Genomic DNA, 15,068 nt, shown 5'->3' on the forward strand with positions numbered 1-15,068 from the left:
AATTCTGCACTTTTGATCCTTAGTCATTACATATACTATTGAATTACCTCAACATGTACTTAACTAAGTCAGAAGGCTTTTCTGCAGTAGGAAGTATCAGAGAGATGTGTCTTCACAGTCATCGCTGAGAACATTATTTATAAGCAAGGAAGTATATTTTGTTAGTAATAAATCCTTGGTTATTAATAACCTCCAAATATTAGTATCATAGAAAAAAAGGATATGAGGTATTCATCCATGATACAAAATCAGTATATGCACAACAAAACACACAAAAAGCATAGGAAAGGTGCTTTTATTGCTGTTCTTCATCTCCAAGTCACAACACAGAGCAAATAAACTCTCACCTCACTGCAAGTTTAAGACAGCCCCTAGCACCATATTTTCACATGTCATGAGCATCAAGATGAGTACCAGTAATGGCAAAGAGCCTGGCTGATAATTTTTTCTGAGCCCCTGAGTTCCCCTACTGTTTTTGGTCTGATTGATATATGTAGCACAATCATTGGATGTCTGTGTTATGTTACTTTTTGTAATAGATTGACCTATGACCAATTGATAAAACATCTGTCAATCAAAAGTCAACAATAGTAACCACAGATTTAATACCATTACTACAGCTAATTGTGAATTTACTTTGTCCATCAATCTATGGTAAATGTTTACATTGGCAACTTAACCATATTACTCTATGCTCGTCTTATATTGTCATAAGCGTTTTTAATCTACTACTACTGTTTGAATGAGTATGTCATGTATGTTTGTGCTTAAATGCCCTTATTATTCATTTAAATGGCTGTTTTGAGGTGTTTAGTTTATATAATAAAGAATATAAAAATTCAGCTCAACACCTCTCATGGGGGAAATCCCCATAAATTGTGAAGGTTGGCAGGTCTGGTACTTTGCTATACAGTGTTTATTACTTTAATAAGTTTCAGCAAGGTTTTGATTGCAGACCGTGATATTCTCTGTTACACAATGTAAATTTATTCAGTTTTTTAGCCTTATTTAAGCCTCTGGCTATTTAGAGATTGACATATTGTTTAACCATATGTACAAAATGATGTATATTGTTGATGGTTTATCAAATAGATATAAGAAGATGTGGTATGAGTGCCAATGAGACAACTCTCCATCCAAGTCACAATTTGTAAAAGTAAACCATTATAGGTCAAAGTACGGCCTTCAACACGGATCCTTGGCTCACACCGAACAGCAAGTTATAAAGGGCCCCAAAAATGACTAGTGTAACAGTAAAACCATTCAAACAGGTAAACCAATGGTCTAATCTATATAAAAAACGAGAAACACTTATGAACCACATCAACAAACGACAACCACTGAACATCAGGTTTCCTTTATATACAGTACTGTTGACCACTAAGACCAGATGTCTTTTTTGTGTTGTTGAGTTGACGTACAATGTATACCCCATGCTAGTTAAAATTAAAATATACAAATGTAAATACATCTGTCAGAAGACAGTGTCTTAATGAAAAAAAAAAATGTACATGTATAAAAAATGAATTAACTTCTGAATATGACATGGCTTCTTTCCCTTTAGGGATTCAATTCCTTTTCATTGCTTGCAAAAGAGAAAGCACAGGCACTGGTATCTCTCTTTTTTAAAAATTAATTTACCTACATGTATATACCTTAATATAATACGGGAGCCTCGTTGGCAGAGTGGTCTAAGTAGTCGAACTACTGTGTCACTAGCCTGTATAAACTTTTGTTATGAGTTCGAATCCAGCAGGTGGACTCAACTTCAATCTTAATTGACTAGGATTGTCAGTTTTCCTTCCAAAGGTTGTGGTTCTCTCTGCGCACTTCAACTTCCTCCACTAATAAAAGCTGACTGCCACTAAATAGCACATTAGAGCTTATAGTGGCGTTTAACACCAATCAATCAATTACATGTATATGATACTGGCAAGTGTTTTATTAAGGTACATGTATTATTAGTGTATACATGTAATTTTTTTTCAGACAAGTGCCTGTGAGATGAGGCCCGGAAAAATCCTTGGAGAGACTTGATGTGTTTAAAGAAATACATTGTAAATTGATACATGTACATTTAGACCAAAAATAAAATTAAAATTGTTTGATGTTGCCTACTAACCCACATAAAAAACAGCCTACCCGAAAAAAAATTACGACATTTCAAAGTTTTTTGGGGGCTCTAATCATGTCTTTTTCTTGTCTAAAACATGTGACTTATATCATGTATATGTTGATCGATGGCAAAAAAAATCCCTACCTACCTACAATGTACCAAACCCTACAAGGCATGGGTAGGCAACATCAAACAAAGAATTTGTTAAGGGTGGCCTGTATAAAGTTCACAGAGACAAATGTAATTATTTCAATAATCTAATTTTGGTACAGGAGTCAGAAGAATTCAAGAAACCTTCATCATTTTGTGTTATTCAACAATTTATTTGAAAAAAGTTCAAGATTGACACTTGATGAATTATACTTATATATATATATATATATATATATATATACGTGTTCTTGATCAGTTGAAATTCTTGTATGATACATGTACATGTATATCTTTCTGTAAATGTTTATGTGACTATCATGACTATTCAAGTTGGTTCAAGGTACGCAAGAAATGAAAGTCACAACAGTATTTTATTTACCCTATGAATTCAGGTTTACTCAATTCAGGAGTAAACTCACTGATGAGGCAGATGGTAATGTTTTTGTATATAATTAACTATCAGAAGGCTGAATATATGTCTCTTCATTCATACTTATTCTTGTCACTCTTGCACCGTAATAGTCAATTATATAATCTGATCCGTCAGAAGGCATAACTACTTGAGCTGCAATTAGCAATATGTCTACTAGCTGTCCAAGAAAGAAAAATCCAAGTGTTGAAAATTTCAGAAGTCCTATCGCTGGATATCCAAGATAAAATCTGTCTATTCCAAACATTCCTAAAAAGACAGACAACAGAAGCGCTGTTTCAAATGAATGTCCATTTGTCCATCGACATGAGACATTCTTGTAAAATCCAGGAGTTGTTCCATTAAAAGTCACTTCAGCTCCACCATATTTTGATGATTTACAAGTCACATTCGCTGCTGGCATACATTCTACTGGAACAGTTTTTGTTGTTTTATCACAATTCTCTTCACTTTGAGTTTCTATATCTACAATTGGCTCTTTGCATACATACTGACCCAGTTGCAAATTTTCACAAGGCAAAGCTTCCTCAAAAGATATTGCATATATCACATTTGTATAAAATAGAGTCAACATGTGAATTGTCAACACACTTGTCAAATACTTTAGGACATATTTTAGGTAGTTCATCTTTATTTGTCACATAACTAGTATTACTATTAACTAGGCATACATAAGATATCACCATATGAGAAAGTACTTCCAATTTCGTTGTTGTTTGTTGACAAATTTCACAGGAAATGGTACAGAGTTGTCTAACTTGGAAAATATTACGCAAAATAATCCTGTGTGTTTTATTCCTAAAAAAGATGATTTAAAATGCATTTTCTTTTGTCTGTATCTCGAGATTTAAGGAAATGAATTTCAGGAATGCTTTTTTGCAAAACAGTCCTTTCTTCGCTATAAAATATTTATTCATTATTATTTAATCGGATATACCTACGCAGGTGTTGTTGGTCACCTTTCTAAAACGTGCATAACCAACTTTTTTCTTCGAAAAAGCAAACAAATTATGTCTTCAAGTTCAAGAAGATATTTCTTCGGATAATGATTCTGATCTTGATATACTAGCAATAGAAGCTTGTAATAAGATGAAGAAGTTGTTAGAAAAATCAAATAACACTGGGAAAAAGAAACAAATGACCCTAACTCGTGATAGGAAAATGAAATGTGACACTTTAAACGAAAGTGAGAAAGCAAAATCTAGTCAAAACCTTTTTGACTTTGTAATTGATAAAACACCTCTAAGGTATGAGAATGAAGAAGTCACCAAAACATTACAACCATCTACAGAGACTGATGACAAAACTGAAGAGAGTTCAAGTCTTGACTCAAACAAGGCAAAAAAGAAAGTGTAAGACATTTCATTACTTACCTTTAACACTTTTATTTCATTTCATTGTTAACCGAGATGCACATTGAAACGATGATATGTGACTGGATTGCTTCCCTTCAGTATTAGATACTTAGCTATATATACATGATATATATAGTCAGTCATACATGTAAGTGGTTAAGCTAAGGAAGTACTTCTTTAGCTCAGTCAGTTAAAGCACTGCCTTGTAACACAGAAGTCCCAGGTTCGAGTCCCAGTGGAGACAATGTGATTTTCTCATAAGAATCATTGAGAATCATGCTCTCCGGTTATATTTGACGCCCAACTAAAAACCCATGGTGGTTAGAGAGGTTTTCAAGCTAGGGTATGTGTTATTAGAGTCATTAATTGATAATGGTATGATGACTCTTGGGGTGGGGGAAGTTTGACAGGATTGCTTCCCTTCAGTAGTAGATACTTAGTCAGCCGTTGAGCTAAGGAAGTGCTACTTTAGCTCAGTCGGTTAAAGCGCTGCCTTGTAACACAGAAGTCCCGGTGGAGACAGTGTGATTTTCTCATAAGAATAATGCTCTCCGGATACAGATATATATGTAAATACTAAGTCTGATGTAAAAAAAGAAAAGTGGGAGATACATAATAATAATTTCACTTATTTGTTCTTCAATTTTTATCAAATTATCAGTTGTGGTTATCTGTTATTCATTTAGAAATGTTTGTGTGGTGGCTGCCAACTAAATTAATTATTATTGAACTGATCAAAACAATATTCATGACTGTCACTTTGTTTTTTAGTCAAATAGCAAACAAAAATTATATGTACGTGTATAAAACCAGTTCTGAACTCTTAAAAAACTATCTTTTTTATACTGCTGTTAATCTCAGATTTGGTGACTGACTGTCAGGACTTTCAGCTGCAGGGTCCTATGCTAAAAATTTAAAGTGGACTAATCAGGGGGAGATAATTGTAAACTGGATATAACTTTCATTAAAATTTTAGGTATTCGTTATATTATTTTGTAAAGGGGCCTGGTGTACTTTTTTCTTTGTTTTTTATATATGTTTCATTTTAATAAAGTACATGTATGTTCTTTGATTAGGAAAAATTGTACAATGAATATAGGGACATTGTCATGATTAAATGCTACTATATAGCTACATGTAATATTAATCAGTTATATTTAAATTTTAGGGGAAGTTTATCATCAAGTTTACAGACAAAAATACAAATATCTGATAATTATTTCCAAAAGACATCTGATAACAAATCAAAGAAGAAAACTAGATCCAATGTAGCAGATTTAGATGAGGTATGTATTTTACAGGGTTTTAAAAACATTTATGTGTAGTTGACAGACAATGTAATGGATGTATTGTTTGTGATATCAGTGTTCTCCCCAGGATTTTTTTAAGGCGCAAAATTCAAGGGCGCATAACTCTTTTTTTAGAGTGAACGTTTGTGATCTGAAGCAATAAGTCATAAATCATGACATGCAATATGAATTGCTTTGTGTTATGTGTTTAATAATGCAGAGTATTAATGAATTACAAGAATATATATATGAAATAAATTGATTTTAAACACAAGAGTTATTTATATTCAGTCAATTAAAGAAGTCTAAATATAAATATTCATCTCTACTCTCTGCTCCTTCTTGGGATATTGTTTCAAGATAGTGTTATTTTGTTGGACAGTCTGTTCCTCAACTTTGTCTTTATTCTCTTCAGGGTTAAAAATGAAACCCCAACTCACAATAACTTTTGCTTATACCCCATTTAACATTTCTAAGCCATGAAAACTCAGTCAGCCACTTGTCATTGAAACCAGAAACATGGTGCTTGCTTTTATCAATTGCTAAAACTTGAGCTTGGTTGGGATTAGGAGAAGCAACAAAATCTGCTCATACTGACAGTGTAGACGGAGGTGTATTCCCCTTTTCATTAGAAGTCATTGGTCTGATAAAAACTTCTACTTCCATCATCTACCTTTTGCTTATAATTCACCCCTTTGTTATTTGCAGAGAACATGTTCATTCAGAATTAATAAAATCGAATATGGTAAGATATTTGGTATACAACTTTTTAAAACAAATTTTTTTTATAAATGAACAGCTGACCAGTTTCCGTAGTTTCACATTACGCTTCCGTGCGTATTATTGTTTAATCCTATTTTTGGCAGATAGATATAAACAAAACTTTACAAATTCGTTAAAGTCAAAACCATTGAAATTATTTACCAGTGACATTATACAGAAGCTGCAGCGATTCTGTACCCGTGTTGATTGTCACATATTTCCCGACGCACGGATTCACGATCGATGTTCAATGATCATTTTATTTCTAAAAATATGACAGTTTCAGATCTAGACGAATTTACCTTGCAAGCAACATTTTTTTCACTTTCTATTAAAGTTAATCACTCCTCGTTATCTTTAATCAAACTTTATTTTAATTTGTTCAACTACTAATACTTTCATTCATAGTTTCCATCGTAAATATCTTTAGCAATGTGTATTCAACACGTTCATTGGTCGTGTTTAAATAGATTCTTCTTCTCGACCAATGAAAAAAATTTGTTATATAAATTGTCAAGTGATCACACACACGTTGCGTAAATACAATGTATTTGCGATCTATTTCTTCAATTTCTGCACTGAAGTTTTTAAAATTTTTAATTTTCTTCAAAAAATATCTATCTTCTTGATGATCATTTACGCTATTACCTGATAAGACTGAGATAAGCGTGGCTCAGGTAAAACTAATTATCAGTTATTGCGTAACACTGACCGACCCATCAGCGGTGATCAGTAACTTGACAATTTTAACCAACATTTATAATGAAAATGTGAAAATTAACTCGCTGCGGGATCAAGTATTAAGGGACAGCGGCCAATTAAGACGCTGCAGGATCTACAAAAATATTATGAAGGTGCTGCGGCACCGCAGCGTCATATCGGCCTGGGGAGAACACTGGATATCCTGATTTATTGTTATAAGTATAATAATCCAAACAAAAGACCTATTCAGATATATAGTGTTACATTTAAATACCTTCATTTTTTTAGGGAAACTTATGGATGTTGATTTCAAAATGTCTTGATTTTTAAATGCAGTTTCTTCTTTTATCATGTTTATCATGTTTATGCTAAATTCTGTTGGCCATATAATATATCAGCCAAGAAGCTTAATAACCTGATAATCAGTGTGTTTGATCTGTTTTTCATTGCTAATGCTATTTTTTGTTGTTTCATGTTAAATTCAGAGAATATATATGCTTGTATTTGTTGAAAACAATTTTATTTGATTGGACTATCCATTATTGCAGTATATGAATGGATTGAAGTTAAAACTTAACACCTTTAATAATACCTAAATGACTACCAGTCACAAAATATTGGGCACAGTGATCATGGTGATACACAAAAGCTTTTAATAACAATTTGTGAAATACAACTTGCAAATTATTGTAAGTTCAGAAATTTATGCAATATTTTGATTAAATGATGGCAAAAATTGTGACAGACTAGATTTAGCAAAAACGAAAACTTGCGTTTAAAATTGTGATGGTATAATTTCTTAGAGCATTTCCTGAAATTGCAATAATGTATCTTGCATTTTTTTATTGTTCAATAATGAGTCCTGTCGCATAGAAAAATTTAATCGAAAAAGGGGACACTTTACAAAGCAAAAAATAGAAATTTTAGAGGGTAATACAGGCCAAATACTTATTCTAAAATGAGATTGGACTAGTATAAAAGGTATTTAACTCGCTAAAATGCAGGAAAAATGACACAATGTAAGATAATCAAAATCAAGTGTTTGCAAAGGCTTTTCCGTGCAATTACTTCAAATCATCACAGAAATCATTTTGAAACGATCGGTACATATCAAAACATACATAATAATATAAAAATAGCATAACTTACAGTGTGGTGGACAATAATACGACAGAAATTGATCCAAAGTTCTCAAGCGAGCAAGCATGTGTTGTGTTAATAAAGGGAGATAATCACACAAAAAGTATCTATGGAAAGCATGTTAAAAATATGCCAGAACATGTACCAATATTCCCACAACATAATAAGTTTTTATACCCCTTTTATGGACACATTGATATTTTCATAGTTACATAAAAGAAGAATTATAACAAGTTATTAGATTAATTTGATTTTGTAATTCTTCTCTGTTGTTACAGGTGATGAAGAAAAGTGTAATAACTCTAGATTTTGTAATTCTTTACTGTTACAGATTATGAAGAAAAGTGTTATAACTCCAGATTTTGTAATTCTTCACTGTTACAGGTGATGAAGAAAAGTGTAATAACTCCAGATTTTGTAAATCTTCTCTGTTGTTACAGGTGATGAAGAAAAGTGTTATAACTCCAGATTTTGTAATTCTTCTCTGTTGTTGCAGGTGATGAAGAAAAGTGTAATAACTCAAGATTTTGTAAATCTTCTCTGTTGTTACAGGTGATGAAGAAAAGTGTAATAACTCCAGATTTTGTAATTCTTCTCTGTTGTTGCAGGTGATGAAGAAAAGTGTTTTAACTCCAGATTTTGTAATTCTTCTCTGTTGTATTAGGTGATGAAGAAAAGTGTTATAACTCCAGATTTTGTAAATCTTCTCTGTTGTCGCAGGTGATGAAGAAAAGTGTAATAACTCCAGATTTTGTAAATCTTCTCTGTTGTTACAGGTGATGAAGAAAAGTGTTATAACTCCAGATTTTGTAATTCTTCTCTGTTGTTTCAGGTGAGGAAGAAAAGTGTAATAACTCCAGATTTTGTAATTCTTCTCTGTTGTTGCAGGTGATGAAGAAAAGTGTTTTAACTCCAGATTTTGTAATTCTTCTCTTTTGTATTAGGTGATGAAGAAAAGTGTAATAACTCCAGATTTTGTAAATCTTCTCTGTTGTTAGAGGTGATGAAGAAAAGTGTTATAACTCCAGATTTTGTAATTCTTCTCTGTTGTTACAGGTGATGAAGAAAAGTGTTATAACTCCAGATTGTGTAATTCTTCTCTGTTGTTACAGGTGATGAAGAAAAGTGTTATAACTCCAGATTTTGTAATTCTTCTCTGTTGTTGCAGGTGATGAAGAAAAGTGTTATAACTCCAGATTTTGTAATTCTTCTCTGTTGTTGCAGGTGATGAAGAAAAGTGTTATAACTCCAGATTTTGTAATTCTTCTCTGTTGTTGCAGGTGATGAAGAAAAGTGTCATAACTCCAGATTTTTTAATTCTTCTTTGTTGTTGCAGGTGATGAAGAAAAGTGTTTTAACTCCAGATTTTGTAATTCTTCTCTGTTGTTACAGGTGATGAAGAAAAGTGTTATAACTCCAGATTTTGTAATTCTTCTCTGTTGTTAGAGGTGATGAAGAAAAGTGTTATAACTCCAGATTTTGTAATTCTTCTCTGTTGTTACAGGTGATGAAGAAAAGTGTAATAACTCCAGATTTTGTAAATCTTCTCTGTTGTTACAGGTGATGAAGAAAAGTGTTATAACTCCAGATTTTGTAATTCTTCTCTGTTGTTGCAGGTGATGAAGAAAAGTGTTATAACTCCAGATTTTGTAATTCTTCTCTGTTGTTGCAGGTGATGAAGAAAAGTGTCATAACTCCAGATTTTTTAATTCTTCTTTGTTGTTGCAGGTGATGAAGAAAAGTGTTTTAACTCCAGATTTTGTAATTCTTCTCTGTTGTTACAGGTGATGAAGAAAAGTGTTATAACTCCAGATTTTGTAATTCTTCTCTGTTGTTAGAGGTGATGAAGAAAAGTGTTATAACTCCAGATTGTGTAATTCTTCTCTGTTGTTACAGGTGATGAAGAAAAGTGTTATAACTCCAGATTTTGTAATTCTTCTCTGTTGTTGCAGGTGATGAAGAAAAGTGTTATAACTCAAGATTTTATAATTCTTCTCTGTTGTTGCAGGTGATGAAGAAAAGTGTTTTAACTCCAGATTTTGTAATTCTTCTCTGTTGTGTTAGGTGATGAAGAAAAGTGTTATAACTCCAGATTTTGTAAATCTTCTCTGTTGTTGCAGGTGATGAAGAAAAGTGTTTTAACCCCAGATTTTGAGAAACAGTTTTCACTGACACCTTATGAAGAAAGTGTTAGACAACAGAAAAAACAAAGACGGGTCAGTTTGTTTAATATGTATTGCAAAGACTTTAAATCACAGTTCTAGCCATTCAATATATAGTGATTGATAAAGTTCATAGAGTATCAGTCTTAAGGATGTACTTTAAAGGTGAAATTAAAAAAATCTAGAATTTAAATTTAATACTATAAGTCAGAAGAGCATTAGTTAAGGAACAAAATAAGCTAACAATATTGATAGGTTATGGAGCTCCTTTTCGAGATATTTGATTTAAAAAAAATTGTGGGAAAAGGCTGACTCAGACTTTAACTGTATATTTGCATTGGTATTATTTGGGTCTCAAATCGAAAGAAAAGAAATCTATAATCTGCTTAAATTTTGGTAAATGACCTTTTATGAGCTATTGAAGTCTTATATGAAAAAAAAATGGGTGTTATGGTGCAAAATATTTTACCCTGTATCATGAGAAAACAACCAAGGAGTCCAAACATCTGACACAAATTCCTAAACCTGACCTAAGTACATCCTTAAGACAGAAGTTGAAATATAATACAAATGAAAAAAGAAGTTCCAATTTTTAAAAATGAAATTTAAAATAAAAAAAATCAGATTTAATTCTACTGAATGTACTTGGTATTTGTTGATGACTGCAAAATGAAAAATAATTAAAAAAAAAACAACACTGCAGCTAATGAGGACTCATGTTTCTACCAAACCATGGTAAGTAGTCAAACCAAGCTCACTCCGGATTGTATTACTTACTTGGTAGACATGATAAATACAGATAATTATCTCTTTATTATTAAATTATGATAAGATTATGATACTTTTTAGGTTAATAACAATATAGGTAAACACTGTGCTCACTAAATAGAGTGGACTGGGTGGACAAAGCTAGCAGTTTCCTCCACTCTGTTCCAATTTCCACTGAGGATGAATGAAAAAGAGCACATTCAATTTTAAGCAGTAGTGTAAAATGTTCAATTAATATGAATTGATTTTTGTTGCATTCATTCAACTTTTAAAGTAACAATGTTAATCTACAGTGAAGTGAAACATTAAAATATGAAAACTAGCAAATTGATATTATTTCTCAAGATTATATATCATATATTATATCATGTCTGCATGATTTCCAAACACAACCTTTACAAATCATGTTAAATTGTGTTTTTTTTTTATATCCTGTAAACTTTCGAAAAAACTGAAATAAATTTGAAATGAAAATTAATTTGCAGAAGGAGAGAGAGAAGACAAAGGGAAAGAACTGGTATAACATGGAAGCACCTGAAATGACAGAAGAGAAAAAAAATGATTTGATGGTTGTCCATATGAGGAAAGCATTGGATCCTAAACGATTCTATAAAAATAATGATACAGTGTCAATACCTAAGTATTTCCAAGTAAGTGTAACATAATTTATTTACCTTAATTTGTTAAATTACACTTTCTGTTATCATGTTTATGGAATGCAATAAAACAATGTAGTTTCCTGATAGAATTTTGGTATTAAACATATCAATGAATTTGCTGCTTTATAGGGCTTGGGATAAATTGGAGCATGGTGGGTTTTTTAGACGGCTGTCTGCTTTTAGGGACCGTGTATAATCCTATTTTCTTCAAGATCTCTAATTTTTTGTGGCTTTACATTTCAGTCTTATCAAAATATGCTCTGCATCTACTATCATTCATATTCTTATCATATTTATCATGTCCGTCATTATAAACAGAAAATGCTCAGCGTAGTTAATTTATTTAATTTACATTTTCAGCTTGGAACAGTAGTAGAAAGTTCTGCTGATTTCTACCACTCGAGGGTTCCCAAGAAACAGAGGAAATCTAATATGGTAGAAGAACTTCTAGCTGATGCTGAATTTAGAACGTAAGTGTTGAATTTAAAGTACTTTTATTTTCCAGACAAACAAGCAGACAGATTGGAGGAACCCCTATCACTATATGTCGCCACTATAGAAACAAATAGGGATAAGGTGTATTTAAACTGAAATGAAACACTTATTCTACAAATGTATACAAAACATATAAGACATGATTAATGAAACACAGACATTTATGGAGGAATGAAAATACAAATTTATCTGACAGTATAATTAACATTTTTTTAATTTTTATTTTATAACTGAATACATATTTGTTTTTCCAATAGGTACAACAAGAGGAAGTATGTTGAGATACAAGAACAGAAAAGAAAAGCACAAGGTCCTTACAAACACATGAAAAGACTCAAGAAAAATAAAAGATGATCATTTTATATAATAGTTAAATTTTTATATGAAACTTATTGTAATATTATATATACTATGGTTATATCTGTCATTGTCCCAAGTTTAACATGAAACACATTGATATCTAGGGAGAAAATAACAAAAAGTACAATTAGAAGCTTTCAGGCTGCACTATGATGTAATTTCGTTTATTTAGAATTTGTCACATTTCTTTAAATGGAGTTTGGTTCTGGTTATGTTTCACACATTCAGGGTGGGGGGGGGGGGGAGAAAGTTCATCAAATCAGAGATCGGGTTGTCGAATCGTTTCCTTGCTCACAAATTGTTAATTATTTGCCTTACAAGTATTTGTCATATATAGCCAATTTGGAAAGGGGGTCTCACATACATTTTGTAGTTAGTCCTGTTAGTGGTCACCACACTTGTAGGAACATATTAAACAGGAAGAATTAACACCTAATGTGGCTTCCCAGATTGCAGGGATATTAAAGTGAGGGACCCACATATAATATTGCTTTTCATGTGATAAAGTATGCATTATATAATTTTATTATTTTAAAAAGCTTTCTGACCAATTTAGGTTTAATTTAAATTGTCTTATGGAAAACCACATGGTAAAACGATAAAAAGAAATTAATAATAATAAAACATATTTAGTCACAGAATTTCAAAGTCATTTCAACAAAATTAAGCCTATCTAGCAGTTCGATCATATTTGTTATGTAGAATTTTATTATATTGACTCCCCTCTTTTCCAATACAATTATGTAAAGGAATATATATATATATATATCCAGTTTTACTTTTTACTGTTTTCATACTTTAAATGGGTTTTAAGATAATGACACTTCTATCCCAGCTGTTGATCTAATATCTGTCTAATATAAATAACCAGACAATGTTGTCCGTTATTTAGGTGATCCCCAGTATTTTCCCGCGAAATGATCACATGTGTCATGGTTGTCAACAAAAGGAACATGTGGTCAGGGAATTCATTTGTTTTCTGGATTACTGCTTTTATTGATTTAGTTAGGATATAAACATTCCATTTAATGTACAGTCGAACATTTGCATTTATAGAATACCGGTAGTTTGCAAACAATTTTTACTTTTCAAAGAAACTAGGTCATGATCGTTCATTGGTCCTTGTTCAACCATGCGAGACCATGTAAATAATGTAATCAGCTGTCAGTGTACATCCCTTGAGGCAATGTTCACACCAATTAACAATAATTAGATTTCTTAATTGCCACTGACATGATATTTGGATTAGGGATATCTGAAATTTAACTTCAATCTATTGAATTTTCAAGTCTGGCGAACAGTAAAATAGGCGTGGCGCTGGGAATTTTAGTGTGGTGCTAGAAATTTAAGCGTGGTGAACCGCCACGCTTAAATAGGTCATGGTGATCCCTGGAACTTCAAATCAGAGCTTCCTGAAATTTGTTATCAGGCTTTATGTGAACATGCTTTACTGTGTTTTTCTTTTTCAGATTTAAAGGCTTTCAAATGGAAAGCATTGTCAAGAACCTTATTCCATGGGACTTTTGCCTGGGGTCTTTTTTTTTTCTGAGAAACCAATATTGTAGTAACCAACTAAAAACTGTAAGCTGCTACACCCTACACAAATGTGATGAACATTTCATATATGACCATTATGTGTTAGAATATATAAGTTTCAGAAAACAGGAGGTTGATGAGTGATGAATCATGATGACATGAAGCCTGATATTAAATTTCAGGAAGTTTTTATACGACCACAAAAGTTTGCGTATTGGTATGACATTGGTGTCCTCGTCGTCGTCATCTTATGACACATTGGTTTTCGCACTCTAACTTTAGTTTAAGTGAATGGATCTCTATGAAACTTTACCATTAGGTTCAATACCACAAAAGGAAGGTTGGGATTAATTTGGGGGTTATGGTACCAACAGTTAAGGAATAAGGGGCCAAAAGGGGCCAAAAATAAGCATTTTTGTAACTTCCAGACATAACTTGTGTGTTAGTGTATGGATCTCTCTGACATTGTACCACAAGGTTCCATATCACAAAGGGAATGCTGGGATTGATTTTGGGGGTCATTGCCTCAAAATTTTAGGAATTAGGGGCAAAAAAAAGGGTAAAAAAACAAGCATGTTTCTAGTTTCATGACAATAACTTGTGTGTAAGTGTATGGATCTTTCTGAAATTGTACTACGAGGTTCCATATCACAAAGGGAAAGCTGGGATTGAGTTTGGGGGTAATTGTCCAAAACATTTAGGAATAAGGGGCCAAAAATAAGCTTTTTTCTAGTTTCCAGACAATAACTTGTGTTCAAGTCTATGGATCTTTCTGAAATTGTACTGCAAGGTACCATACCACAAAGGGAAGGCTGGTATTGATTTTGGGGGTAATTGCCTCAAAATTTTAGGAATTAGGGGCCAACAAGGGGCAAAAAACAAGCATGTTTCTAGTTTCATGACAATAACTTGTGTGTAAGTGTATGGATCTTTCTGAAATTGTACTACAAGGTTCCATATCACAAAGGGAAAGCAGGGTTTGAGTTTGGGGGTAATTGCCTTAAACGTTTATGAATTTGGGGCCAAAAAACAAGCATTTTTACAGTTTCCAGACAATGACTTGTGTTCAAGTGTATGGATCTCTCTGAATTTGTACTGCAAGGTACCATACCACAAAGGGAAGGCTGGGATTGAGTTTGGG

At 32.4% G+C, this 15,068-nt stretch overlaps 2 protein-coding genes and 1 long non-coding RNA gene across 3 annotated transcripts; 2 read left to right on the forward strand and 1 right to left on the reverse strand.

Annotated features, from left to right (window-relative positions):
• Positions 1–2,357: 2,357 nt before the first annotated feature.
• Positions 2,358–3,480, reverse strand: LOC127729641 (TM2 domain-containing protein 1-like). The gene has a single exon (XM_052237496.1). The coding sequence runs from the start codon at positions 3,325–3,327 to the stop codon at positions 2,722–2,724; it is 606 nt and encodes a 201-aa protein (XP_052093456.1). The 5' UTR covers positions 3,328–3,480; the 3' UTR covers positions 2,358–2,721.
• Positions 3,481–3,638: 158 nt separating this feature from the next.
• LOC127729638 (deoxynucleotidyltransferase terminal-interacting protein 2-like) lies at positions 3,639–13,074 on the forward strand. Its single transcript, XM_052237494.1, has 6 exons — positions 3,639–4,051; positions 5,223–5,340; positions 10,068–10,163; positions 11,363–11,527; positions 11,897–12,006; positions 12,289–13,074. Exons 1-6 carry the CDS (start codon positions 3,789–3,791, stop codon positions 12,383–12,385), a joined length of 849 nt encoding a protein of 282 aa, XP_052093454.1. The 5' UTR covers positions 3,639–3,788; the 3' UTR covers positions 12,386–13,074.
• LOC127729644 (uncharacterized) lies at positions 8,791–9,944 on the forward strand. Its single transcript, XR_007994748.1, has 4 exons — positions 8,791–8,835; positions 9,060–9,227; positions 9,508–9,619; positions 9,844–9,944. It is a non-coding gene; the product is annotated as an uncharacterized LOC127729644 (long non-coding RNA).
• Positions 13,075–15,068: the final 1,994 nt, after the last annotated feature.

The sequence above is a fragment of the Mytilus californianus genome, unplaced genomic scaffold (assembly GCF_021869535.1).
Source record: "Mytilus californianus isolate M0D057914Y unplaced genomic scaffold, xbMytCali1.0.p SCAF_2, whole genome shotgun sequence".
Classification (NCBI taxonomy): domain Eukaryota; kingdom Metazoa; phylum Mollusca; class Bivalvia; order Mytilida; family Mytilidae; genus Mytilus; species Mytilus californianus.

What these genes read in the sequence shown, in the direction of transcription:
- LOC127729641 (XM_052237496.1), bottom strand. Translation starts at nt 3,327, where the DNA reads ATGAACTACCTAAAATATGTCCTAAAGTATTTGACAAGTGTGTTGACA.
- LOC127729638 (XM_052237494.1), top strand. Translation starts at nt 3,789, where the DNA reads ATGAAGAAGTTGTTAGAAAAATCAAATAACACTGGGAAAAAGAAACAA. An exon ending in CAATACCTAAGTATTTCCAA is followed by an intron (nt 11,528 to 11,896) that starts GTAAGTGTAACA and finishes TTACATTTTCAG; the next exon opens with CTTGGAACAGTAGTAGAAAG. An exon ending in GCTGATGCTGAATTTAGAAC is followed by an intron (nt 12,007 to 12,288) that starts GTAAGTGTTGAA and finishes TTTTTCCAATAG; the next exon opens with GTACAACAAGAGGAAGTATG.